Consider the following 25,158-nt stretch of genomic DNA (forward strand, 5'->3'; position numbering starts at 1 on the left):
CTCTGAGCAGCTACCCAAGGGAGATCAGGACTCAGGGGCTTGTTCTATAAGGCATGGCTGATTCCAGGCCTGGGGGCAAACCAGGGATGAGACCAGAGTGGGGCCATGACACCAGGCAGGAGGCTTTCCCCTCTCTGTGCCTCAGTTTCCCAATCTTAGCCACCCGCTCACCTTGCCAGACCCTGCTGTGGGCTCTCCCTCTGCCCCATTGGCAGCCATGGGGCCCTGGGCCTGGCAGTAGCCCTCGTAGGGCTGCTATAACAGCCCCCCTGCCTGGCTCCACCCCAGCCCTGTGGGCAGCGCAGAGATGGAGGCAGCAGCATCCAAAGCTTCCCCTGCCCCATTGCCTGATCTCTCCCCTGGGCTGGCGTGGTGACCATAGGGCCCATTCCCTGCCTCCCATGGGTTCCTGGATGAGAGGTCACGGGCCCACAAGGAGCAATGCGGCCCCACATATCAGTGCCTCCACCATAGATCAACACAGCTGGGATGATAAAGTCTAATCTTATCGCCGGGGAGGGAGGTGGCAGGTTGCACCCTGAGTGTGTGTGTGTTGCGGGGGGAAGTGCCAGGAGTCCAGTGCCAGGTGCCCGAGGAGCAACCAAAATCCCCACAGCCTGGGCAAAGCACATGGGGAACATGGACCCATAGGACAGCCAGCTGCTCCAAGCCAGCAGGGGTGGGGAATGGGACATGGAGCCTTTCCCTTCTCGGGGGCACCGACTCCAATCTGGTCCCAGGCTCCAAAACAATCAGGGATCTCAGCTGGACTTGCCCAGGGTTTCTGTTCCTTTCCCCCTGGAGTGGGGTGCTTTCTCCCCCTTCCCCAGCACACAGCTCAGGCTCTGCAGGAGGCCACTGCTTCCAGTTCCCTGAGCCTCCCGCACCTGGCAGGGCCAGGGTCTAATCCCAGTGGAGAGTTAATGCCGTCTGGGGACGCAGGTGTTGAGGGCCAGCCTGCGGGCCCAGATTAGCATGGGGGAGGGCCGTGCAGGTGTTTGGCTGCCTGTCTATATATGGCAGTGTAATCTGACAAGGGGGCTAAGCTGGTTACTGGCTGCCCTTTGTGGAAAAATTACCGGCCCTGCTGTGACTGGATCATGCAGCCTTGGGCTGTTACCTAGCACTGACCCCACCAGGAGGCCAACCCATCTGGGCGGTGGGGAAGGTCCTTAGTCCCACCCCACATTGACCACCACCGGGGGTGGGGCGCCTTCACTGCTGGCCATCCAGGTTTCTAGCCCAGCTTGCTTCCAGGTAGAAAGCCACTGGGGGATCTTCCCGCCCAACCCACAGCATGACCCAGGCCAGAGCAGCCTCCTGCCATTCCTGCCCTGGGACATATTTCCTTCCCCCAGTGATTCCTGTTGTTTGCCAGGTGAGAGCTGCGTAGGCGGCTGGGGCTATTTCCTTCTCCCAAGGTGATCTCCTGAACAAACAGGCTCCTGATTCAACACTTGTGATCAGCCTTTGCCCCCAGGACAAACTTTTAATACCATCTACACAGACAAGCTGCCAAGCAGTGGCTCATCAGCCCCACGCCCCAGCCTGGCCACAGCTCGGGGAGCGGGGGGAGGGACCCCAGAAGGAAGTTTCATTTCCCTTTATGTTTTCAATCTGCCCCCCCCTTCCCGCTCTGATCATAGGCTGCAGTATTCACAGGGCGGCTGCTGTGGTACCCAGGGGCCTGGCTCTCAGGCAACGAGCTGTGTGCCCATGGCACCTGTGCACTGATTGCTCTGTCAGGTCTCCAAAGGAGGGGCAGGCCCAGAGCCAAAGGACGGGCAGTGCGTGTGAGTGAGCAAGGCCCAGGCAGGGGCCGGACTGTCTGTGTTGCTGACACCAGTGGCCAGATCGCAGTAGGCAGGTTCTCCACTCACTGGGCCCCAGTGTGAATACTGACAGGGGCTGTGGGAGAATCTGGCCTTGCTGATTGGCGCTACAGGATGCAGGGGGGTCTCAGCCCTCTGAGCCCAAGACCCCTTCCCTCTTCAACGCAATGCCCCACACTGTCTCCTCTCCATCCGTTGAGCAGGTAGGGGGTGGAGTCTCTCTTGGTGGGGCAGGCTCCACCCCTGCCATTCAAAACATGTCTCCAGCAAGGGGCGGAGTGTCTCTTGCTAGGGCAGGCCCCGCCCCACCCATTCAGAAATAGGTCTCCAGGTAGGGGGCAGAGTTTCTCTTGGCAGGGCCAGGCTCCTCCCCTTCCCCGCCCTCTTGTGCTAGGTTGAGCATGGGGCGCTGGGCCACGTGGAAAGTCTTGCCACGCGTGTCTGGTTTCTTCCTGCCTGGGGGCTTCTTCTTACGAGCCTGCTTCTCGGCTGCCTCCTCCTGCCGGCGCCGCTCCTGCTCCTGCCGGCGCTGCTCCTTCAGCCGCTCCCTCTCCAGCCGGCGCTGCTCCTTGGGGGGGGGTTGGGGGGGGTCCACCACAATCTCGGGGATGAGGAAGGCAGACGCTGGGTGCCTGCCCTTCCCGGGCTGCTGCGCATCCTCCAGCTGCTGGGCGTCGAAGATGGCTTTGGCGTTGGGCAGGCGCTGCTCCGGGCGGTACCCGAAATCAGGCCGGACCTTGCGCAGCTTGGCTAGCTGGGTCCGGCACTCGCGCTCCACATCGCGGTCCGAGACGGCCACGTTGTGAACCTGCAGGAGATGGGGGTGGAGGGACATCGTGGGGTCTGCGTCTTGTGGGGAGCCCCATGTGCAAAGGGATCCCACGTGCACAGGTGTGAGAGGCCTCAGGTTGGTGTGTGCAGGGAAGAGAAACAGCAGAGGGCACCATGACATCGGGGGGGAGGAGCCTGCAGCTGCCCAGCCCCGCCCTCCCCAGCAGGGAGCACGTTGCTGTAAGCCCCTCAGGGGGCTGAATTGGGGAAGGGGCAGGACAGGGCAAGGGGGGAGGTCAGAGCTGGGGAGGCATGGCCCTCAGGAGCTGAGTTGGGGAGGGGGGGCAGAAGAAGGGGGCAGGACAGAGCTAGGGAGACCTGTCTACGAGGGAATGAGTTGGGGAGGGGGCAGGAGAATGGGGGAGGAAGGAGCTGGGGAGGCCTGGCCCTGTGGGGGCTGAATAGGGGAGGGGGGCCTGGCCCTGCCGGGGGCTGTGCTGGAGGCTGGTGAAGGTTCCTATCTCTGCAGCAGAAGCCCAGCCTGGTCCCCACCCTGCGCCTCACCTCGGCCATGAACGTGTCCTCCTGCAGTAGGCGGGCTGGGATGCTGCGCAGCTTTTCCAGTGTTTCCACCACGCCCGTGCAGTCCCGCAGATTCTCCGAGGAGCCCAGCGCCAGGCGCACCAGCACCAGCCCCACCCGGAACAGCACCTTCACCCCTGCAGGGAGACAGCAGCTGTCAGACCCCAAGCCAGAGGTAGGGGGCACTGGCGCAGCCCTGAAACAGCCAGGAGACCGGGAGGGGGGGCCTGAAACAGCCAGGGGTACCTAGGAGGAAGCCATGAAACAGCCAAAGGCACCTGGGAGGGGGAGCCATTAAACTGTCAGGGGAGCTCTGTGTGAGTGGGAGAGGGACAGAGAGAGACAGAGAGAATGTGAAACAACCAGGGGGACCTACGCAGGGAGGCATGAACCAGTCAGGGGAGCTGTGTGTGGGGGACACCATGAAACAGCCAGGTGAGCTGGGGGGAGGAGCCTTGAAACAGTCAAAGGCCCCTGGGAGGGGGGCCAAAAGATGGCCGGGTGAGCCATGAAACAGCCAGGGGACCTGGGAGGGGAGGAATGAAGCCGCCAGCGGAGCTGGGGAAGGTGGAGCCATGAAACAGGCAGCAGGCTTGTGGGGAGCTGTGAAACCACCAAGACAACATGACCTGGCCCCACCCGTCCTAGTCCAGGGCAGCCAGGATGTCTCAGCCCTGGGGGAGCCATAAATCGTGCAGGACCATGCCCCCAGTATGGCCCTGGCTAGATGGCTGGCAGCTGGTGGAGCTCTGGGCTGAGCCAGTGCATCACGCACCCTCGCTGAGGAAGGCATCCCAGATGCGCAGCACGGTGGGGAAGGGCAGGGTGCGGCTGTAGAGGCACAGGAACCACTCGGTGACGTAGAGCAGCGGCCCCACACTGTGCTTCTGCAGGTGCTTGTAGGCCTTGGGGCAGACGCGCCGCAGCAGTGCCACGAAGACCTCGCCATCCAGCAGCACTGCCTCCTGCGGGGGCAACCGAGAGCCCATCAGATCTGCCCGCTGCACAGCCCCACCCTGCTGCCAAGCACGCAGGCTCCAGCCCCACAGCCCTCTCCTACTCCCCTGCTGGAGAAGGCTGGGCTGGGCAGTCCAGGCTCCTCCCCCTCCTTGGTGTCCCAGCGTCCCCTGATGGGGAGGGCAGGGCTGGGCAGTCCAGGCTCCTCCCCCTCCCTGGTGTCCCAGCGTCCCCTGATGGGGAGGGCACAGCTGGGCAGTCCAGGCTCCTCCCCCTCTCTGGTGTCCCAGTACCCCCTGATGGGGAGGGCATGGCGAGGCAGCTGCAGGCTCTTCCCCCTGCCTTGCTGACTCCACGTTGCATCTCATAAGGGTCCATTCCCATCCTGGGGGAGGGGTGCAGGGGGGTTCTCACCATCTCAGGGCTGTAGTAACCGGGCAGGTAGCGCTCACTGATCTGCACCAGGCACCAGAAGGCTTGCTGTAGAGGAGGGGGAGACATTAGCCAGGGGGGATGTCGGGGTCCCCGGAGCACACGGAGAGGGGGAATGAATAGAGGAGGGGCACAGGGTTTATGCGAGGGGGAAGGTGTGTATCTTGTGTGGGGAGGAGGGGAACTGGCTGCCCTGGCATGCAAAGGGGCCTGAGGGTGGTGGTTAATGAGGGCTGGGAGTAGGGTTGGTGACCCATGGGGGGCGGGAGGGTGGCCCATGCGGGGATGGGAGCTGGCTGCTCCATGGGGGAGGGCAGTGGGGGCCAGTGCCCATGAGTGGACGGGGTTATATCACAGGGCAGCAGAACAGCAGTGGGGGAGGGGCAGGGCGGTGAGGCGGGGTCAGTGCAGTTGGGGGGGGTGCCCCATGGGGGAGGACATGGTTCCCAGTAGCTGCTGGGCATGACTCACCTCAGCAGGCATGTGCATGAGCAGCACTGCAGCCACAGGGCCCTGGGCCTGGCAGTAGCCCTCGCGGGGCCGATACACGGTGTAGGCCTTCAGGAGCTGCATGAGCCCTCGCTGCCTGCACGGATGAGGCTGGGTGTTAGAGTTCGGCTGGGACATGGGGCACACGGTGCAGAGCTCCCTTCCCATACAGGACCAGAACACTGGGCCCAACTAGCCCAGTATCATCCCCTGCCCCCACCCATACCCCACCCCGTGTCGGATCAGACCTTTGGGAAGAGAACCCAGGTGTCCTGAGTCCATGAGGCTACATATATACAGAATTCTCTAAATAGATACCTAGCGGGGAGTCTATTGGGTGGATGGGTGGAGAGAGGGAGGAGGAGTAGGATAGGGATGGAGGGAAGGATAGGTGTGGATGGGGATGGAGGGAGGGAGGGATAGATAGAAGGAAGGAGGAGTGTGGATGGGGATTGATAGATGGGTCACACACTCCCCCCCTCCGAGGGGTTTGGAGGTAACTCTGCTGCCCAGCTGGGCACTCCCCAGGGGGCATCGTTCAGTTGCAGGTTGCCCGGTGTGGGGGGATGACTCTGGCTCACATGCCTGAGTGGTGCCCCGGCTGGCGTGACTCAATGCCATGGACCCCAGCTGCGTTTCCCCTGCCCCTTGGACAATCCCTGCTCTCTAACTGGAACCGCTGGGAGCTGGTGTCAGTGGGAAGACAGCGCCACTCAGTGGCGAGTACCTGGAATGGGAATCACAGGCCCACTACGGCAGCGCTGCCCAGCTGTGAGGAATGTCCTGGGCTGGGGGCAGGACACAGCACCCCACTCCGGCTGCAGGGACAACTCAGGCATCAGCCCCAGCAGGGCTTCCCCTCTGCTCCCCCAGCACTTGGCTGTGCCCCCGCCGCTCCCTTACCCATGTCCCTCAGGCGACAGGAACATCTCGTGGAAGGGGAACTGGCGGTGGATGTCCTTCTCAATGGTCTCCAACCACTGCGGGTCGCCAGGTGACTGTTCCAGTTCCTACGGTGACACGGCAACAGGTGACCATGGTGACAGGAAGTGGGCCACACCACCCCATCCCGGGGCAGAGGCTCAGGGTTAGCGGCAAGAGATCAGGGCCTGGGGTGGGTGTTAGCGGCTCCCTGCACAGTGGTTGTGTTTGCAGGTGTAGTGTGGGCCAGGAGGGGTGCCAGAGCATGCTGGACTCAGTCCAACTGGATGCAGGTCCTTTGGCTCTGGCTGAGACTAACCCAGAGCAATGGAAGCCCAAATGACTATCACCTATCAGCAAGGGCTCCCAGCAGGCTGAGCACGTGAACTCAGTTGCGGTCTCTCACCTGGGACTGAGGGACAAAGGGACAGGGACAGAGAAAGGAAACTGCACGGTTCTCACAGCAGTAGCATGGCTCACGGAGCCCTGGTGCGGGTCAGGACGGATGATGTCTTAATCTTTGTCCCTCTGTTCCTACTCTCAGGACTCCCCGCGCCATGTGCCAGCAGGCTAACGAAACCTGCTCTGGTTGGAAAAGCTGCCTTGTGTAACTGCAAACACTGGCTGGGGTGCCCGGAGTCCTGGAGAGGGTGAATGTCTCTGACCAGGCGTCTGGCTCAGTTGGGACTCGCGGGGCAGAGCTCACGGCACAAAGCAAGAGGGCTGGAGTCCAGCGGCTCCTTCTCAGAGGCATTGAGGCCTTGTGGCTGGCGCTCAGGAGACTGGTACACTGAAGGGTACCAGTCCACCACAGCACTGTTTATAAGCTGGGTCATAGCACAGATCCAGTGGATCCATGCCTCGAGACGTCCTATTCTGCCACTGATGATGACTCACCCTGGGGCCAGATCCTGTTCTCCTGCCAATCACCCCATGGCAGTCAGCAGGGTTAGGGAGAACAAGATTAGGCCCTTTCACCCTGTATATTAACCCCCTGTCCTCTGGCCCTGGGGAGCTGAGAGCTCCCTCCTGCCACTGCAGCAATGCAGGTGCCTGCTGCAAGAGCTAAAGGAGCGCTTCTCTAGCAGCAGTGGTAGCTGGGATGTTATCCTCTCTGCACGCTAGCCAATACAGGGTAGCCTTGTGCATATCCAGCGCCTAGAGCCAGGCGTGCAAAAGTGTGGGAGGCAGCTGGCTCAGAGCTTGGGGGCATCGGCATGGATGCAGGCGGGGCAGAGTGGGTGGGTGGGGGGCAGAGGATGCCGAGGGAGAGTGGGAGCCGCGAGGGAGGCAGGAGGAGCTGGTTACCTTGTACTTGCCATGGTTGCGGTCCATGCTGGCCTGCCCTCCGCACAGCAGGGGCCAGCAGCGGGCGCGCATGGACGAGGGGATCCCTTTACGGCACAGTACCTTCACCTGGAGCCAGAGAACTGCATCAACCACAGCACAACCCCCCACAGGGCAGGGCCAGGGAGAGGGGGCCCAGCATGGTGCCACACTAGACAGAGCCAGGGCCCTGGGACACGGGCTTCAGGGGCAGGGAGACCCTAGCTCCAGGGGGCTCAGCTGTGTGGCATTACACTGTCAGGAGATGTAATGGGGGAAACCCTGGCAACAGCTGATTCCTTGGGGGAGTGGAGCACACTGGGGTGCCCTCTGGGGAGACTGGTTGCTCCCTGGGAGGATTAGCAGGGCCCTTTGGGGTGCCCCATGGGAGGGCTGAGTGCCCCATTGGGCAATCGGCATGGCCCCATAGAGGGGTTGGGACTTCTCTGTGGCTCCTCCTCACCTTCTTGTACCTCCTGGCCATGGCCTTCTCCCAGTGCGATGTCATCTCCAGCCATCTGGCTTCCCGGTGCCGGATGAGCTCTACTGGGGGCTGGCCCAGGCTGGATGAGGGGAAGAGAATGGGTATCAGGCCAAAGGCCATCTCCTCCTCGCTCTGTGCCTCCATTCCTCCCATCTCTTTGTCCCTCTGGTGCACCCCTTCTACCTCTCTTTCATTCCCTCTTTCCTCCTCCTTGGGCCCCCTCTCCTCCCTCATTCAGTAGCCACACGAAGCTCCCCTCCTGGGGCACTACTCTGGGAAGAGAGCACAGCCTCCTCATTGCCCATCCCGTCTGCTCCTTCCCCTCCAGGTACTGCTGACTCAGCTCCCTGTACCCCTGCCCTACCTTGGGGCTGGGCAGGGGGAGGCAGCACCTGGGAATGTGAAAACTAAACACTGGGCAAATCAGGATGTTCCAACATGACCTTAACTCTGACCCCTCTCCTGCCTAACCCCAGCTACAGGCTGGTGGCACCCTCACCCTGCCAACTCTACCCCGAGAAGAGCCATAGACCTCCCCCCGGCATCACCCTCACATTCTGCATGCTGAGGAAGCATTGGCTTAACCGTCTGTTATTGTTTAGAGACCCAGAGCATTGCTTTTCACCCTCCATGTGCTCCAGAGACACCCCACAATTCCCACCCTCCCATCAGAAGCACAGATCTGGATGTATTCCCTCTGCCATGGAGACCATGAGTTTGAGTAACGACCAAGTAAGCAAGGAATAATGTTTAACAACTAACGCGTGAGTAATGTCTGAGTAAATACTTAGTAATCCCCAAGTAACAAGTGAATAAACACTGAGATTAGCAAGTAATCGCTGAGTAGCGTCTGAGTAAATATCAAGTAATGCTTGGGTAATGACTACATAAACCCAAGTAGCGGCAAAGGAGTGATCAAGTAACAAATGAGTAAACCATGAGTAATGGCCAGGTAAACACCAAATAGTGACTCAATGAACACTTAGTAACAATTTAGTAAACCCTGACTACCGAGTAATGACTAAATGACCACCACACAATGCCTTCATAACCACTGAGTAAACCCTGAATAATGACTGAGTAAATACTGACTAAATACTGAGCAATGGCTAAGCAAACACCAGGTGGCATTTGAATAATAAGCAACTAAACATGAAGTCATGGCTGAGTAATTGACCTAGCAAATACCAAGAGCTCAACTCCCTGTTGCCCTAGGGCAGTGGTTCTCAAATTTTGTACTGGTGACCCCTTTCACCTAGCAAGCCTCTGAGTGCGACCCCCTTAAATATATAAAAAAGTGTTTTTAATTTATAACACCATTATAAATGCTGGAGGCAAAGTGGGGTTTGAGGTGGAGGCTGACAGCTCGAGAACCCCCTTTTAATAACCTCACGACCCCCTGAGGGGTCCCAACCCCCAGTTTGAGAACCCCTGCCCTAGGGAGTCTTTATGCAGAGGCCCCTAGGTCCAGGTGCAAAGTTGGCTCTGCCAGTTCATGTGCCACCTTGCAGCAGCCCCAGGTCGACGGGGTGTCCTAGGGGCAGAGCGGGGACACACTGGGGGGAGGTGCTGCACTGTCTCTGACTGTTCTGTGCAAAGCTCCATCGGTCCACCGCAGCAGAGGCACTAGTTGAGGCAGCCCCAAGGGTTGTTGTAGCCTGTGAGGAGGGCAGAACTGGCGCCTGCCACAAACTGCCTGCCCTCCATCTGGGCCTATGTAACAACTGAGTAATGAGTGGGTAAACATGGAGGCCTGGTCTACATATAAAACTTAGGTCAACCTAGCTACCTCACTCAGGACTGTGAAAAACATCATGCCCTGTGCAACATAACCCCGACTGCAGACACAGCTAGGTTGATGGAAGAATTCTTATATTGGCCTAGCTACTGCCTCTCAAGGGGGGTGGATTTACTACAGCAACGGAAAAATGCCTTCCCTCACCATAGCAAGTGTCTACACTATAGTGGTGCTGCTGTAGCGGTGCTGCTGTAGTGCTTCTTGTGTAGACATATGCTGAGTAATGAGTGAGTAAACATTGAGTAACGAGCGAGTAAACACTGAGGAAAAAGTAAATATTGAGTAATGAACATGCAAAAGCAAAGTAACGAGTGAGTAAACAACATGGAGTAACGAGTGAGTAAACACTAAGAACATAAGAGCGGCCATACTGGCTCAGACCAATGATCCCTCTAGTCCAGTATTCTGTCTTCTGGCCAATGCCAGGTATTTCAGAGGGAATGAACAGAACAGGGCAATTATTGAGTGATCCATCCCATGTCGTCCACTCCCAGCATCTGGCAGTCAGAGATTTAGGGACACCCAGAGCATGGGGTTGTGTCCCTGACCATCTTGGCTAATAGTCATTGATGGACCTATTCTCCATGAACGTATCTAATTCTTTCTTGAAACCAACTATACTTTTCGCCATCACAACATCCCTTGGCAACGAGTTCCACAGGCTGACTGTGTGTTGTGTGAAGAAATACTTCCTTTTGTTTGTTTTAAACCTGCTGCCTGTTAATTTCATCGGGTGACCCCAGGTTCTTGTGTTATGTGAAGGGGTAAATAACACTTCCTTATTCGCTTTCTCCACACCACTACCATAGCCCCCCTTAGTCATCTCTTTTTCAAGCTGAACGGTCCCAGTCTTTTTAATCTCTCCACATGTAAAAGCTGTTCCATACCCCTAATCATTTTTGTTGTAATGAGTAATGAGCACCTAAACACTGGGTAATGAGTGTGTAAACACTGACTATTAAGTGTGTAAACACTGAGTAAAGAGCGAGTCAACACTGAGTAACGAGTAAGTAAACACTGAGTAATATGTGAGTAAACATTGAGTAATGAAAGAGTAAACATTGAGTAATGTCCACATAAACACGGCATAATGAGCGAGTAAACATTGAGTAATGTCCACATATAAAGTAATGAGCATGTAAACACTGAGTAATGAGCGAGCAAATACTGAATAAAGAGGGAGTAATACTAGCAGTGTTTTAACCTACAAAGCTTCCCTCTCATACTCTTTTATCAGGAGATGGGTGTGGGCAGCGAGGGGTCTGCTGGGCAGGGGAATTGCCTTTGGGGGCAGGTTGGCAGCCCCATTACAAGTGATCTTCCCAGCAGCACAGAGCAGATCCACAGGGCGAGGCTGTAGGAATGGATCCCAGGGAAAACGGGGGTGGGGCGGAACAGGGCTGTTCTCTCTTCTCTCCTGGGCCCGTTCACACCCTGAACCGCTCGGCGGGGTGAGGTGGGGGAGGCTGGGGCGCTGACGTCCCTGACCACACACCGCTGCAAGCACGGTGTGCACATCGCCATGGAGACGGGGACAGGATGTGGCCGAGCTGTGAGCTGCTGAAACAGGAAGTGTTAGTTCATGTGGGTGGAGGGGTGCAGGGTGCTCCCCTCCCTTGGCCCAGCACCAACAGTGCTCAGAGCCCTTCCCAGAGGGGTGAGGGGCTCTGGCTCTTCTCTGGGGCTGATGTGGGCCCAGGGCCAGCTCTAGGTTTTTTGCCGCCCCAAGCAAAAAAATTTTTGGCTACCCCCCACCCCAGCCCTGGGCTCCCCCTGCACCCCCCAGCTGCCCCAGCCCTGGACTCTACCCCCCTACCCGCACCCCTGCTGCCCCAATCCTGGGCTCTCCACCCCACCCGCACCCCCTGCCGCCCCAACCCTGGGCTCTCCCCCCACACCCCACCCGTCGGGGCTCCCGCCTCCAGGACCGGCCGGGACCCGGGAGGGCAGAGCCGGGGGACCACCCCGGCAGGGGGCTAAGGAGCCGGGGCAGGGCAGCCCCAGATGGAGTGGAGCCCCGGAGAGCGGGACACGGGCCCCGCACGGCAGCGCCCCACCCTCTATGGCTCCGCTGCTGCTGCTGCTTCTGGCCTCCCTGCCGCAGTCCCTGGGCGGCTCGGGCTGCTTCACCCAGCCCTTGCTGCGGCACTGGGGGACGGCCGCCCTGTGGCACCTGCAGGCGGCTCCATGTGTGGCCCCCAGCCCGAGTGTCCCGCGCTCGGAGCCCGCCCGGCCATAAGGTGCGGGCGCTGCTCCCCAACGCGAACCGCAGCGGCCCCAGGGCGCCCCCCGCTGCTGCTGCCAGGGCCGGCTCTAGGCTTTGGCCGCCCCAAGCGCAAAAAAAAAAAAAAAAAAAAAGGGTGGCCGGAATGCCGCCCCTGAAAATGTGCCGCCCCAAGCACCTGCTTGGTTTGCTGGTGCCTGGAGCCGGCCCTGTGTGGGCCTCACACCCCTCATTACCACACGTCCCCCCCAGAACCCCAAGAAAGACTAGGGCCATGGACAAGTGTGAGCAGCCCAGAAGGAAATCATAGCTTCTGAGCTCATGTCCTCTGCAGGATCACGGCATGATAATGGGGCAGAGCTCCCCAGCTTCCCCCAGGGCTGGGGCATTCTCCAGGACTCGGTGCCTAGCAGTCCTGAGGGGACATCCCTAAAGACCCGCTCTAGCTCATGACAAGTTCTGGGATCAGTGCAGGAGTCACCTCAGGGCTCCGCAGGAGATCAGACTAGACCAGTGGTTTTCAATCTGTGGTCCACAGACCCCTGTGGGGCCTGCAGATCATGTCTTAAGATTTCCAAAGGGGCCTGCACTTCCATTTGAAATTTTTTGGGGTCTGTAAATGAAAAAAGGTTCAAAACCACTGGACTAGATGATCAGAACAGCCCCTTCTGGCCTTCCAGCCAGGGATTCAGGAGCCTTCCCATGCCTCCATGCATTACATTGACAGCATAGTTTGCATTTAATTTCCTACGGTTTTTGTAATGAACAGTGAGGAAGGGGAGGGAAAATCCCCTCCAAAGACAGAGCTTCCATCTCTGGTGTTCCCAAGCTCTGCTCCTTTGCAGATGCACCTTGCAGATTTCAGAACTGGGATCTGTTTGGTTAGACCCTACCTAAACATGTCCCCCCTCCAAGGGAGGACCCTGGATCCCTGACTGAGCCAGTAGTTAGAAAACCCCACCCTGTCATCTGCCTTCAGCACACTGTGCATTTAAACAACAACAACCACACAGACCTTAGCCTTGCCATGCTGGACAATCACCACTAAACCCCTTGGCACTAGCTAAGCTTAGCCCTCACATTTGTTATCACCATCAGCTAGCCCAGTGTCCAGGGAGACACCCCAATAAGCCAGGTCCCAGGGAAGCAGGAGAGGATGTTATAGTAACGTAGCATCTTTCATCCTGCAGCACTTTGCAGTCAATGCTGGCTGTGTGAGCTGGGGCAGGTCACCTGCCCTGCTTGGTGCCTCAGTTTCCCCATCTGTTCAATGGGGAGTAGGACACCGACCCCGCATCCCTCCCATCCAATAGGGGATGGGATGGCAGGTGCTGTGGAAGAGCTAGGTGTTATTGTGATCGTAGACATAGACAGTTATGGGGCTGCAGCTGCCTCTAGGGAGGAGGGCACACAGGACGCTGTGCTGCAGGGAGCGTGGCGGCAGCGTGGCACACTGACACCAGGGTGGCATGGGCTCTTCCGAACCCCGCCCCGAAAGCTCCAGCAACCTCAGCTGACCCAGCCATGAGGCTGATGGCCTGAGCCGGCCCTCCCTGGATACAGCTTTGGGGCTGTACACCCACTCGCGATTCCCCAGCTGGGGGAAGGTACAGAGAGTGAACCGGGGTTCCCAAGGGCCGTTGTGCCTCCCCAGCAGGGGGCCTGCCCTCACTAGCATCTTGGCTGTAGAGACCCTAGAGGGCACGCATGATATTCCCTGGGTCGGGGGATCCCCTACATCAGGCTGTTAGGGAGATGGGGCTGGTGCACAGGGCCCTGATGCAAGAGTCCCAAACAGTCCTCGCCCCCAGCGCCTGAGACTCGCCTTCCCCAAACTCTGCCTCTTCCCTGCTTCTGCCCCACCCCTGGGGGGCAGCAGGACTAGGAGAGAGGTGGGGGGCAAGGCCACAACCACAAGCTGCTCTACTTGGGTGTGGGCTGATTCCCCAGTCCCCAGGCCAGGGGCTCAGCTCCTCTGTGTATGTCCATTCTATGGGCCTGAGCACCCCATATCCTCAGCTTACAGAGCGGGGAGATGCTGGATCCAGGCTCAGAGCCCAGGGGATTGCCCTGCGGGACTGAGGATGCGGGTATCAGCCCAGCACCCACAGTGGCTCCAGGGAGCAAGAGATCAGGACGAGGAATGGGAGCCAGGCATCCGGGTCAGCCATGCAGGGTGCTCACCCCTAGGGGACACAGAAATGCCCTTTGCAGCACCCCCACTCCCTCTACAATGCCCCCTTTGAGTACTCCCATGCCCAGGCCTGCCCCACTTACCCATCCTGGGCGCCACTGGCCCCAAGGAAGCCATAGCGGTCGGTCTGGCGATAAGGGGCGGCCCCGTTCAGCTCAGAGTCGGAGCCCAGCGAGCTGGAGTCGTCATGGCGCCCCAGGGCTGAATCGAAGGCATCGGACAGCTCCTCCAGGGTACTGAGGCTGGAGGAGTCGGCGGAGGACATGGGGCCGGACGCCATGCCCACGAGCCCAGCACCCTGCAGGGGGAGGGAGGGAGGGCAGGGAGAGGGGCCCTCAGTGAGTGCCCAGCATGGCCAGCCCAGAACCGAACACCCCAGGAGACAACCCCAGAGTCTGACCCAGGGCCGCCCAGAGGATTCAGGGGACCTGGGGCAAAGCAATTTCAGGGGCCCCTTCTATAAAAAAAGTTGCAATACTATAGAATACTATATTCTCGTGGGGGCCCCTGTGGGGCTCAGGCCTGGGGCAAATTGCCCCACTTGCCCCCCCCCCCGGGCGGCCCTGGTCTGACCTGCCCAGGGCCCCGCATCCCAATCTCCCCTAGGGCCTGTCCCCCTCCCCGCTCCCCGGCCTCTCATCCCCTCCCTCCTAGAGTCTGCCCAGCCCAGGGCCCCTAACCCCCATCACCCCAGGGTCTTCCCCGCCCAGGGCAGCACAACCTCATCCCCCCAGGGTCTGCCCCGCCCAAGGCCCCACAACCTCATCTCCCCTGGGTCTGACCTGCCCAGGGCCCCTAACCCCCATCGCCCCAGGGTCTTCCCTGCCCAGGGCCGCACAACCTCATCCCCCCAGGGTCTACCCAGCCCAGGGCCCCACAACCTCATCCCCCCAGGGTCTACCCAGCCCAGGGTCCCTCACCTCCATTTCCCCCCAGGGTCTGCCTCTACCAAAGCTCTGCACTCCATCCCCCACAGGGTCTGCCAGCCCAGTGGGGGGATGGAGTGCAGAGCTTTGGTAGAGGCAACCCCATCCCCGCCCAGGGCCTGCCCAGCCAGGGCCCCAAACCCCCATTCCCTCTAGTCTGCCCAGCCCAAGGCCGCTCACCCCCATCCCCCCAGGGTCTGCAGAGCCCATGGCCCCTCACCCTCATCTTCCCCAGGATCTGCCCCACCCAAAACCCCACACTCACATCCCCTCAGGATCTGCACCGCCCACTGCCCCACATCTCCATTCCCCAGGGTCTGCCCCGCTCAGGGCTCCTCCCCCCCATCTTTGCTTCCAGTCCAGGGCCCCACACCTCCATTCCCCTGCCCTGGGCCCCAGCTCCTCCAGCCCCATGTGTACTAGGGGGAGGAATCCATGGGGGCCTGGTTTCTGGACAGGGAGCGTGAGTAACACCCTCACCCAGAGCCCCCACTCCAATTCTCCTGTGTCTATCCTGGGGATCCCTTTGTGCAGCCCTTGTCTCCAAGCACGGCTCAGGGGGGTTCCTAGAGAATCTCCCCACATTGCCCCCAAGGAGCCCTCCCCGTTCCCTTGGTCCCACTCACTTTCAATGTGCCCAATCCCCTTAGCTCGTGCTCTGTGCTGGGGCCATTCCCAATGGAGCAGTGCCCAAGTGGCACGGCCGTGCATCCGTCCCTTGCCAACACCTCAGTCCAGCGCGCTCCCCACAGGCGCTGCAAACTTATTTCCTCTTTGCTGTCATTTCCTTTTGCACCTGACAGGGCTGAGGCAGCAGGCAGCATGCGGGCGGGGGGAGGGGAGCCTGAGGCCACGGGGAGTGTGTTTGGGGGCAGCGCTGCCACCCCGCTCCCTGCAGCGCCCCCTCCTGGGAGCGGCTGCGACTGGACTAGCCGGGAGCTCCCCCACAGCCAGCGCCCCCGCCCCGCCCCCTGCAGCGCCCCCTGCTGGGAGAGGCTGCGACTGGAATAGCCGGGAGCTCCCCCACAGCCAGCGCCCCCGCCCCGCCCCCTGCAGCGCCCCCTGCTGGGAGAGGCTGCGACTGGAATAGCCGGGAGCTCCCCCACAGCCAGCGCCCCCGCCCCGCCCCCTGCAGCGCCCCCTGCTGGGAGAGGCTGCGACTGGAATAGCCGGGAGCTCCCCCACAGCCAGCGCCCCCCGCCCCGCCCCCTGCAGCGCCCCCTGCTGGCAGAGGCCGCGCTGCGGAGCCGCGCCCCTTCCTCGGGGCTCTAGGCGGGTGGCTGCCAATAATCCCTCCACTCCTCTAGGGGGCCTGCGCTCCCGACCCGCCTCCTCGCTGAAAGCGGCAATCAGTCAGAGCCAGGCTCTCGGTCCGGACCTCGCGGAGCCAAGCAGGCGGGCGGGGGACGAGTGCAGCGTGAGGAACCAGGAGTCCGGGTCTCCCCCCCCGCAGAGCCGCCATGTCGGAGGGCGAGAAACTCAACTTGGACTCCATCATCGGGCGGCTGCTGGAAGGTTCGGGGGGCCTGGGGCCGGGAGAGGCCCTAGCATGGGGGGCCGGGACGGGAGGGGCCCGAGGACAGCGATTGAGGGCGTGGGGCGGTGCTGGGGGTTTGCCCTGTTGGCTCCTACCCCCCCCCCCCCCCAGGCTGGGCTGTGGCGGGGCCAGCCGCGGAGGGGCCGGGAGCACTGGGCGCTGTGGCTGGAAGGGCCCGGGCCGGGCGCTCCGTGAAGTTCCGTGTTGACTTTCTGGGTTCCTTTGTTTTCGCTCGGGTCTCCCTGCCTGCAGCACGCTCCTGGGCGGGGGTCGGGGCTGGCCCTACGCGGAGGGGGGGACCCGGGCTCCGGTAGCGGCCCGGCCGCTTGCTGCCTGCCCTACGCCGGCTGGGCCCATGGCTTGTACATTTCATGGCAATCCCGGGTGGGACGCGCTGTTCCTAGGCCCCAGGGAGGAACTAGGGTCTCTCCAATTCCCGGGGGCGTGGTGGGGACTTGATCTCAATTGGAGGGGGAGACCCGGGAGTCGGGGGCGTTTGTGGAGGGAGACAGACCTGAGGGCGGGGCGGTCGTCCTAGTGCGAACTCTGCTCTCCCAGTGCTGCTAACAAAAGGGAGGGGAAAATTAACTGTTACTTCCCTGCACCCTTATAATACTAGGGGTATTTGGGAGGCGACCCTAGCTACGCTTTCTGGGTGGTAGTTGACCCCTGGGGCTGGACCCTGGACCGGAGCAGTTGCTGAGCGGCAGATTATCTGGTCTCACATCCCAGTGCATCACAAAGGGAAAGCAAAAGCATCAGTCCTGTGTACCATATGGGAAAACTGAGGCACAGAGGAAGGGAGTGGTCCAAGATTACAGAACAGTTCAGAGCTGGGAAAAGAACCCAGGTACCGGGCCTAACAGTCCAGTATCAGTTGCTAGGCCACGCTGCTTCTTAAAGCATGTGTATTCTGCAGCCTGCAATGTTGAAAAGGACTCGTGTGTGACCAGGAGCCGGGGGGGTGGGGAATGGGATACAGGATCCACCGGCTCTGATCCTGCCCCAGGGTGGGGGAACTGGCTGGCTGAGAGGGGTGAGGGAATGGGACGCGGGGCCTTTCCTCTGTAGGAGGTGCCAGCTCTCCTCTGGCCAAGTGTCTGAAGATCCCATCTGGGTTCTGGCCAAGGGTCCTGTGTGAGATGCCCGTGGTGGGTCTGGGTCCAGCCTCACTGCGCCTCCTGAGCCAGCTGCACAGAGCAGGTGAGGACTTAGGCCTTGGCTACACTGGCGCTGTACAGCGCTGCAACTTGCTGCGCTCAGGGGTGTGAAAACACCCCCCCCCGAGCGCAGCGAGTGCAGCGCTGTACAGCGCCAGTGTAATCAGCGCCTGCAGTGCTGCACGCTCGCTCGCAGCGCTGCAAACTATTCCCCTCGGAGAGGTGGAGTTCTCGCAGCGCTGGCGGCGCGACTACACTCGCGCTGCAGCGCTGTGAATCCCCAAGTGTAGCCAAGGCCTTAGGCTGGGCCAGGGCTGCTTGGTGCCTCCTCCCCCTTTGCTGGTCTTGAGTCACCTGTTAACCTGCCCTTGTGGGTGGTGGTGGTGGTGGTACACAGGCCGCCCAGAAAAGCCTCAGGCAGTTCAGCCCTGTAGCCCCTTGGAGCATTCCAGCTGGAGCTGGGGCCTTGCCCTGAGCTGTGGGTGGGTCTGTGAGCAGTGCGGGGGCTATGACCAAGGCCCAGCAGAGATGCCCACTGTTCTGTGTTGCAGTGCAAGGCTCCCGACCCGGCAAGAATGTGCAGTTGACGGAGAGTGAGATCAGGGGCCTCTGCCTCAAGTCGCGGGAGATCTTCCTGAGCCAGCCCATCCTGCTGGAGCTGGAGGCACCGCTGAAGATCTGCGGTGAGTGAGGTCGGGGGGTTGGAACCTTCCTCCCAGTGGCCATGGGGGAGAGGTTGGGGGGATTCGCTGCACCCCTTGTTCACTCTGGGGGGGTTCGCTGGCTCAGGCTGGGTGGGGAGGCCAGGGTGGATCTGTGGTCCCCGTGCTGGCCCTTTCTGGAGGTGGGAGGGATCCCTGGGTCTGTGGGGGGAGGACCCTGGCTCTGTGTGGGAGGTGGGTTAGGCTTGGCTGTGGTAGCTGCTGTACTCACCTCCCGCTCTCCCCAGGTGACATCCATGGGCAGTACTATGACCTTCTGCGGCTCTTCGAGTACGGGGGCTTCCCACCTGAGAGCAACTACCTCTTCCTGGGCGACTATGTGGACCGGGGGAAGCAGTCGCTGGAGACCATCTGCCTCCTGCTGGCCTACAAGATTAAGTACCCTGAGAACTTCTTCCTGCTGCGCGGCAATCACGAGTGTGCCAGCATCAACCGCATCTACGGCTTCTATGATGAGTGTGAGTGTGCCCCCGCCCGGCCCCTCGAGTCCCCCCAGCCCTGCTCCCCTCACCCTTATCATGAGTGCACCAGCATCAACCACATCTATGGCTTCTACGATGAGAGTGAGTGTGGTCCTGCCTGAACGCCCACCGCCCGGCCCCCCGAATCTCCCCCTACCCTGCTCCTCACCCCTACCACGAATGCGCCAGCATCAACTGCATCTATGGCTTCTATGATGAGTGTGCCCACATTGCTCTGCCCCGTACTCTCCATATCCTCCACTGCCCCACATCTATACTCTGTTGTACCCCCTCTGCTCTTACCATCATATCCCCTACACCCCCAACCATGAGTGCGCCAGCGTCCATGGCAGAGGGCAGCCTCTGCCCCATATCCCATGTGCCCCGTAGCTAACCCTGGAGTCAGACTGGCGCCCCCTACAGAGGAAGGCCCTGTGTGCTGTCGCTGCACAGTTCACTTGGCTCCCTGTATGGCCTGGGTCTCTCCCAGCAGGCCAGGGTCCAGCCTTGGAGGCGGGCCCCTCTCCCGTGTCTCCCTCAGTGGCTGGGCCCCCATCCCCCCCCATTGTGTCCCACAGGCAAGAGGCGCTACAACATCAAGCTGTGGAAGACGTTCACCGACTGCTTCAACTGCCTGCCCATCGCCGCTATTGTGGACGAGAAGATCTTCTGCGGCCATGGAGGTTTGGGAGGGGCCGCAGGGTGTGGTGGCCAGTGCTCCGTGACTCTGTCCCCAGGAAGGAGGGAGACAGCATAGTGGGGTGTTTCAGGAATTCCAATGTGGGCTTCGTCCAGTAGAGGGCGCTGCTGGGGAAGGCGGAGGGTGCTAGGCACCATGGGGCTGTGGGCACTTGATCAGGACAGGGTGTTGTCATGCGGATCGGATGGGAGGGTGCTGGGGCAAGGCTAATGGATGCTGGGAAGGCTGTGGAGGGCACATCTGGGGTGGGGTGCTGCAAGGCAGATATTGGTGGGGGCAGGGAGTTGCTATAGGGGCTGTGTCTGGTGGGATTTACCAAAAAATCCCCAGGTTTTACAAAAAGTATTATTCATTTTTTTTTTCAGATTTTCACCCTACTTTTGTATCATTCAAATATATAAAAAAAACTTGTTTGATTAGGAAAATACAAAGCATTGCATGAGCTGTATGTATCACGATAATACATTAGTCTGTGTGTATATGCAAAGCTGCCTGTTGAACTAAGGCTATGTATTGGTCTACAACAGGGATGGGAGCTTCCGGGGAGGTACCTACAGGGGAGGCTGCAGGGGAGGGCAGCGCGTGGAGCCCTCTGCCCCCCTGATGGCTCCCTCCCCCTACCCCACCCCGGGGCTGCTGGGACGTGGTGCCAGCCGCTTCCGGGAGCGGTGCGGCACGGGGCCAGGGCAGGCAGGGAGCCTGCCTGAGCCTCACTGTGCACCGCTGCCACCCCAGAGCTGCTCCAGTTAAATGGCGCCGGGATGGAGCCCGCACCCCAACCCCTTGCCCTGAGCTCCCTTGTACATCCTGTGCCCCAACCCCCTGCCACACCCCCTCCTGCACCCCAACCCCCTGACCTGAGCCCGCTCCCACATTCTGCACCCCCTCCTGCACCCCAACCCCCTGCCTGAGCCCCAACCGCCTGTCCCAGCCCTACATTCATGGCCCTGCCTGCAATTTCCCCACCCAGATGTGGCCCTCGGGCCAAAAAGTTTGCCCACCCCTGGTCTAGAAGATACACACAAGAAACAAACAGGCAGCACGCAAGCTCTGAAGTGTGTGCACATCTGAACATACTGATGAATCTCATGCTCACCACGTATACATTTCAAGCTGTTAGCATATAACGGTTTAAAGATCCGAGACACTAAAATGGGAAGAAAATGAAAATCTGTATCAGAATACATTTCAGAACACAAGGAAGTATTCAAGTTTTCAAAAGCAAAAACAGGAGAAAAGGACGAAGTTGAGTGTATGCGCTGCAAATCGTGTGGCCCAATTATTAAAAATAAATATTTATAGGCTAATAGTTCTAAGTCTACACCAGTAAACTGTTTATTTAAATGAAAAGCTTTATTTGGGGATTAGAGATATATTGTTTTCTTAGAACTCAAAACACAATGCCACCTCTGAGTTTGTTTTAGTTCTGCAGCAAACCACATTGATGAATGGAATTCACAGCATTAATCTACTGAATACTTCCCCCCCCGTCCTTCCGTCCACCAAAATAAACCCGATATTTACCCAGAAAAATTATTTTTGCACTGATTTTCACCTGATTTTGTTGTTGTGGTAATAAACACTGATAAATTCCTGGTGAAAATTAAATAAAATAAAAACTGAAAACGAAGGGCCCTATTAATATGCTACCACAGTGGGTGGGGCTTCTGTGAGGGGCGGAGTCTAACAGACTGATTCCCTCTCTCCCCCCCCCCCTCCCCCCCAGGACTCTCACCAGACCTGCAGTCGATGGAGCAGATCCGCAGGATCATGCGCCCCACGGACGTGCCGGATCAGGGCCTGCTGTGCGACCTCCTCTGGTCCGACCCCGACAAGGATGTCCAGGGCTGGGGCGAGAATGATCGCGGCGTCTCCTTCACCTTCGGCTCTGAGGTGGTCGCCAAGTTCCTGCACAAACACGACCTGGACCTTATCTGTCGGGCACATCAGGTACCAGCCTGGAGGGAGCCCAGCACTAGTGTGCTGTCAGGTGGGATTGAGGGGCATCAGAAGGGCTGGGATAGCTGGGGGTCGTCATGGAAGAGCATCGTCAGAGCGGATGGGGGGCGCTGGGGGTCTGGATGGAGGGCATCGTCAGAGCTGTGTGGGGTGCTCTGCTGGCGGGGGTTCCCCTGGCTGAGGTACAGGAACCTGCCGGCTGGGGATGGTTTGCATTGTTTGGATCAGTCTGTTCCCGCACCCCAACGCCCTGAGCCCCCTGCCGCACCCCTCCTGTACCCCAACCCCATGCTGCACCCCTCCCACACTCTGCACCCCCTCCTGTACCCCAACGCCCTGCCGCACCCCTCCCACACTCTGCACCCCCTCCTCTACCCCAACCCCTTGCCCTGAGCCCCCTGCCGCACCCTGTACCCCTCCTGTGCCCCAACACCCTGCCCCGAGCCCCTTCCTGCACACCGCACCCCCTCCCGCACCCCTGCGTCCCATGTGGGTGACAGAGAGGGGTTAGTCTGTGGTACCAGGCTGTGCCTGTTTGGGGATGGCAGTGTCAGGCAGAGCTGGGGGCATGGAGTGGGTAGGGCTGGACTCTACCTCCTGTCTCCCTGCCCCAGGTGGTGGAGGATGGTTATGAGTTTTTTGCCAAGCGCCAGCTGGTGACACTCTTCTCAGCCCCCAACTACTGCGGCGAGTTTGACAACGCGGGCGCCATGATGAGTGTGGATGAGACGCTCATGTGCTCCTTCCAGGTGAGCCTGGGGCAGGGCAGTGCTGTGTCCACCCTGCTGGGGCAGAGGGCGTGCGGAGCCAGCACCATGGGGCAGCCATGGCCCTGCAGCCTGATCTCCCTGCCAGGGGGAGCGGGGATGGAGGGGTAGGAGCTAGGAGGGGTGTCAGACCTCAGATGGGATAATGGCGAGTGGGGGAGGAAACCTCCTGCAGAGGACAACCCCCCCTTCCAGTAACAGTCAAGATGGGGAAGGGTCTGGGCCTTAGAGGAGCTGTGGGGATCCCAAGTCTGGGCTCTGTGGGGCCGAAGGAGTGTGTGTGGGGGTGTCCCCATGGCAGCCATTTCTTCAGCCAGGGGGCGGGGCTCTGATTTCAAGAGCAGTAGATCCCTTGGGCCAGTGGTCCCCAACCTTTTTGTGGCCAGTAGCACATTCATGTTTTCAGAAGTGTGGCGGGCGCCAACAATTTTTCAAGGCTTATTTTGTATTTGTACATTAAATATGAAAAACATCACTTTTAATATTACATAATATATGAATCCAGAGAGAAGCCGCGAGGATAGAGAACACTGGCGCCTGCAGCCCAGGAGTTCTTTGTCCCCGGCAGGCGCGGGGCCGCGGCTTCTCTCCGGCTTAAGCCGCGGCCCCGTGCCTGCCGGGGACCGGGGCCGGCTCCAGGCACCAGCCCAGCAAGCAAGTGCTTGGGGCGGCCAACGGAGAGGGGTGGCACGTCGGGCTCTTCGGTGGCAATTCGACGGCGGGTCCCTCACTCCCTCTCGGAGCGAAGGACGAGCCACCGAATTGCTGCCGAAGACTGAAGCGGCAGCAGTAGAGCTGATTGCGATCGCGGCCTCTTTTTTTCCCCCCCTGCTTGGGGCAGCAAAAACCCTGGAGCCGGCCCTGCCAAGAACACCGGTGCCTGCAGCCCCGGAGTTCTCTGTCCCCGGCAGGCGCGGGGCCGCAGCTTCTCTCCCCTGCTGGGCACTAGGCGGGCCCCGCGCCTGCCAGGGACAGAGAACATCTGCAGCCCCGGAGTTCTCTGTCCCCAGCAGGCGTGGGGCCGTGGCTCCTCTCCGGCTTAAGCCGCAGCCCCGCGCCTGCCAGGGACTGAGAACACCGGCCTGCAGCCCCGGAGTTCTCTGTCCCCAGCAGGTGTGGGCCCCGCGCCTGCTGGGAAGAGCAAACACCGCACCCGCAGCCTGAGTTCTCTGTCCCCGTCAGGCACGGGGCCGCGGCGTCTCTCCCCTGCTGGGCACTAGGTGGGCGCACACATGCCATGGCGCTCGTGGGCACCGTGTTGGGGACCACTGCCCTGGGCTGTGGGGGCTGGCATGGGCCTTGGCCCAGTACGTGGGCCAGCTCTTGTGGGGGCAGGTCACAGCAGGCTGGGGCCCCCTTCCCCACATCCAACCTGCCTCTCCTCCTGCAGATCCTGAAACCGGCTGACAAGAACAAGGGCAAGTACGGGCAGTTCAGCGGCCTGAACCCTGGCGGCCGCCCTGTCACACCCCCACGCAACTCGGCCAAGGCCAAGAAGTAACCGGCTGCTCCCCCTGCCCTACCCCATGGACTGGGGCCCCCCCTCACTGCCCTGTCCCTGGCTCTCTGCACAGAGGGGCTCTGCTGTCCAGTGCCAGCCCTGCCTGGGGCAGAGCTGAATTATTATTTTTAAACTCCTGGAGTTTGATACCAAAAATCCTGCTCTGGGGAGAGGGGGCCAGGGAGGGCTCTTGATTTTGGGGGAGTGGGTTTAATCTTTTTGGATCAAGTCTATTTTGTCAGTTGAGCCCCCCACCCCTCCCCCCTAATGCTGAGAATATTTCTTGTTGAATAAATATTTACCAGAAATTCTTACCCTGCTGCCTCCCTGTCCCTCTGTTCCCAGCCTGTGGCGGGGGGGGGGGGGGGGGGGGGGGGGGGGGGGGGGGGGCGGCAGCGGTTCTCTGAGGGGCTATGCAAGGAATACCCTGTCCTGCCCCATGTTGAGGCTCTAATACCCCTGGGAGTGGAGAATGGTATTTCCCCTCAGCCCCTGCCTGCTGCAGCCAATGCCACAGGGGATTCCTGCCTGACCTGTGAGCGGGGGCATGGCCCTGGGCACGTGCCTTCCAGCCCCCAGCATCTCCTGACCCCCCTGGGGCAAAGTGCTGATGTGCAGCCACTTCTGGGGAGAGCTGTACTGCCCCTACACCATGGGTGGGGGCTGTTATGGTGGGGCCCTGAACTATGCTGTGATCTACCTTCCTGCTATGATGGAGGAGAGCAGGGGGCCACAGCCCCTGCAGGGACCTTGATGGCTCCAGGAGCCAAGGGGCCCCTGCCAGGAAGGGGGCGTTGAGGGTGTCTGAGGCAGCTGAGCCCAGACTGCCCCCTCATTAAGGTGGGAGGAGGAGATGGCAATGTGGGGGTCACTGTAGCAGAGGATCTCAGGGGGTGAACTCAGCTGCTGGGGAGGGGGTATCACAGCTATTACAATGGGGGTGGGGGTTGCTGCAGGGGGAAAGCATAGGTCTGCTCTTCCTGCCTCCAGTGTGGCTGGGAAGCAGCAGAGCTGATACCAGCCAGGAGCAGGACCCAGCCCCCCACTCTGCCTAGATTATGCCCCCCCCCCCAGCAGAGGGGGATAGTCTGGCAGCTTCCCTCAGTTGAAGTAGGCACCCTGAGCACTGGCAGCTGCAGATTTCCTGGCTTCTAGCCAAGGTAAGGGTGGGGGGGGGATGGGGTGGGGGACTGGTTACTGGGCCCCAGGGCTGGGTGGGATTGTGCTCCTGAGGCAGTAAGAGGGTTACCGTGTGCCCCAGCCGCTCAGCTTGCAGCCGTTACTAGCCCAGCTCCATAGCCAGCCCCCTCACAGCCAACAACAGGGCTCCGGCAGCTCCCAGGAATTCGCCCTGAGCGAGGACAGTCCATACAGAGCAAGCTAGGGAGATAGATACATCCCCTGCCCCAGCCTCA

The 25,158-nt window shown here is 60.2% G+C and overlaps 2 protein-coding genes across 2 annotated transcripts; one reads left to right on the forward strand and one right to left on the reverse strand.

The window, feature by feature from the left end:
* Nucleotides 1–2,145: 2,145 nt before the first annotated feature.
* Nucleotides 2,146–15,760, reverse strand: TBC1D10C (TBC1 domain family member 10C). The gene is made up of 10 exons (XM_065403658.1): nt 15,563–15,760; nt 14,094–14,308; nt 7,774–7,873; nt 7,293–7,400; nt 5,967–6,073; nt 5,046–5,160; nt 4,557–4,622; nt 3,961–4,150; nt 3,168–3,322; nt 2,146–2,640 (listed from the first exon to the last, which is right to left on the reverse strand). The coding sequence occupies exons 1-10, from the start codon at nt 15,758–15,760 to the stop codon at nt 2,146–2,148; spliced, it is 1,749 nt and encodes a 582-aa protein (XP_065259730.1).
* Nucleotides 15,761–16,258: 498 nt separating this feature from the next.
* PPP1CA (protein phosphatase 1 catalytic subunit alpha) lies at nt 16,259–24,057 on the forward strand. The gene is made up of 7 exons (XM_065404527.1): nt 16,259–16,451; nt 18,185–18,316; nt 18,583–18,813; nt 19,395–19,499; nt 21,243–21,466; nt 22,090–22,224; nt 23,633–24,057. The coding sequence occupies exons 1-7, from the start codon at nt 16,397–16,399 to the stop codon at nt 23,741–23,743; spliced, it is 993 nt and encodes a 330-aa protein (XP_065260599.1). The 5' UTR covers nt 16,259–16,396; the 3' UTR covers nt 23,744–24,057.
* The last annotated feature ends 1,101 nt before the right edge of the window (nt 24,058–25,158 follow it).

Source organism: Emys orbicularis, chromosome 4, assembly GCF_028017835.1.
Source record: "Emys orbicularis isolate rEmyOrb1 chromosome 4, rEmyOrb1.hap1, whole genome shotgun sequence".
NCBI lineage: Eukaryota > Metazoa > Chordata > Testudines > Emydidae > Emys > Emys orbicularis.

Excerpts from the sequence above, each read along its gene's own strand:
- TBC1D10C (XM_065403658.1), bottom strand. The coding sequence starts at position 15,760 with ATGCTGCCTGCTGCCTCAGCCCTGTCAGGTGCAAAAGGAAATGACAGC. Across the intron at positions 7,874-14,093 it reads GCCAGTGGCGCCCAGGATGG|CCTGGGCCAGCCCCCAGTAG; the intron begins GTAAGTGGGGCA and ends CCCCTCATCCAG. Across the intron at positions 4,623-5,045 it reads TCATGCACATGCCTGCTGAG|CAAGCCTTCTGGTGCCTGGT; the intron begins GTGAGTCATGCC and ends CCTCCTCTACAG.
- PPP1CA (XM_065404527.1), top strand. The coding sequence starts at position 16,397 with ATGTCGGAGGGCGAGAAACTCAACTTGGACTCCATCATCGGGCGGCTG. Across the intron at positions 18,814-19,394 it reads CTACGGCTTCTATGATGAGT|GCAAGAGGCGCTACAACATC; the intron begins GTGAGTGTGCCC and ends TGTGTCCCACAG. Across the intron at positions 21,467-22,089 it reads TTATCTGTCGGGCACATCAG|GTGGTGGAGGATGGTTATGA; the intron begins GTACCAGCCTGG and ends TCCCTGCCCCAG.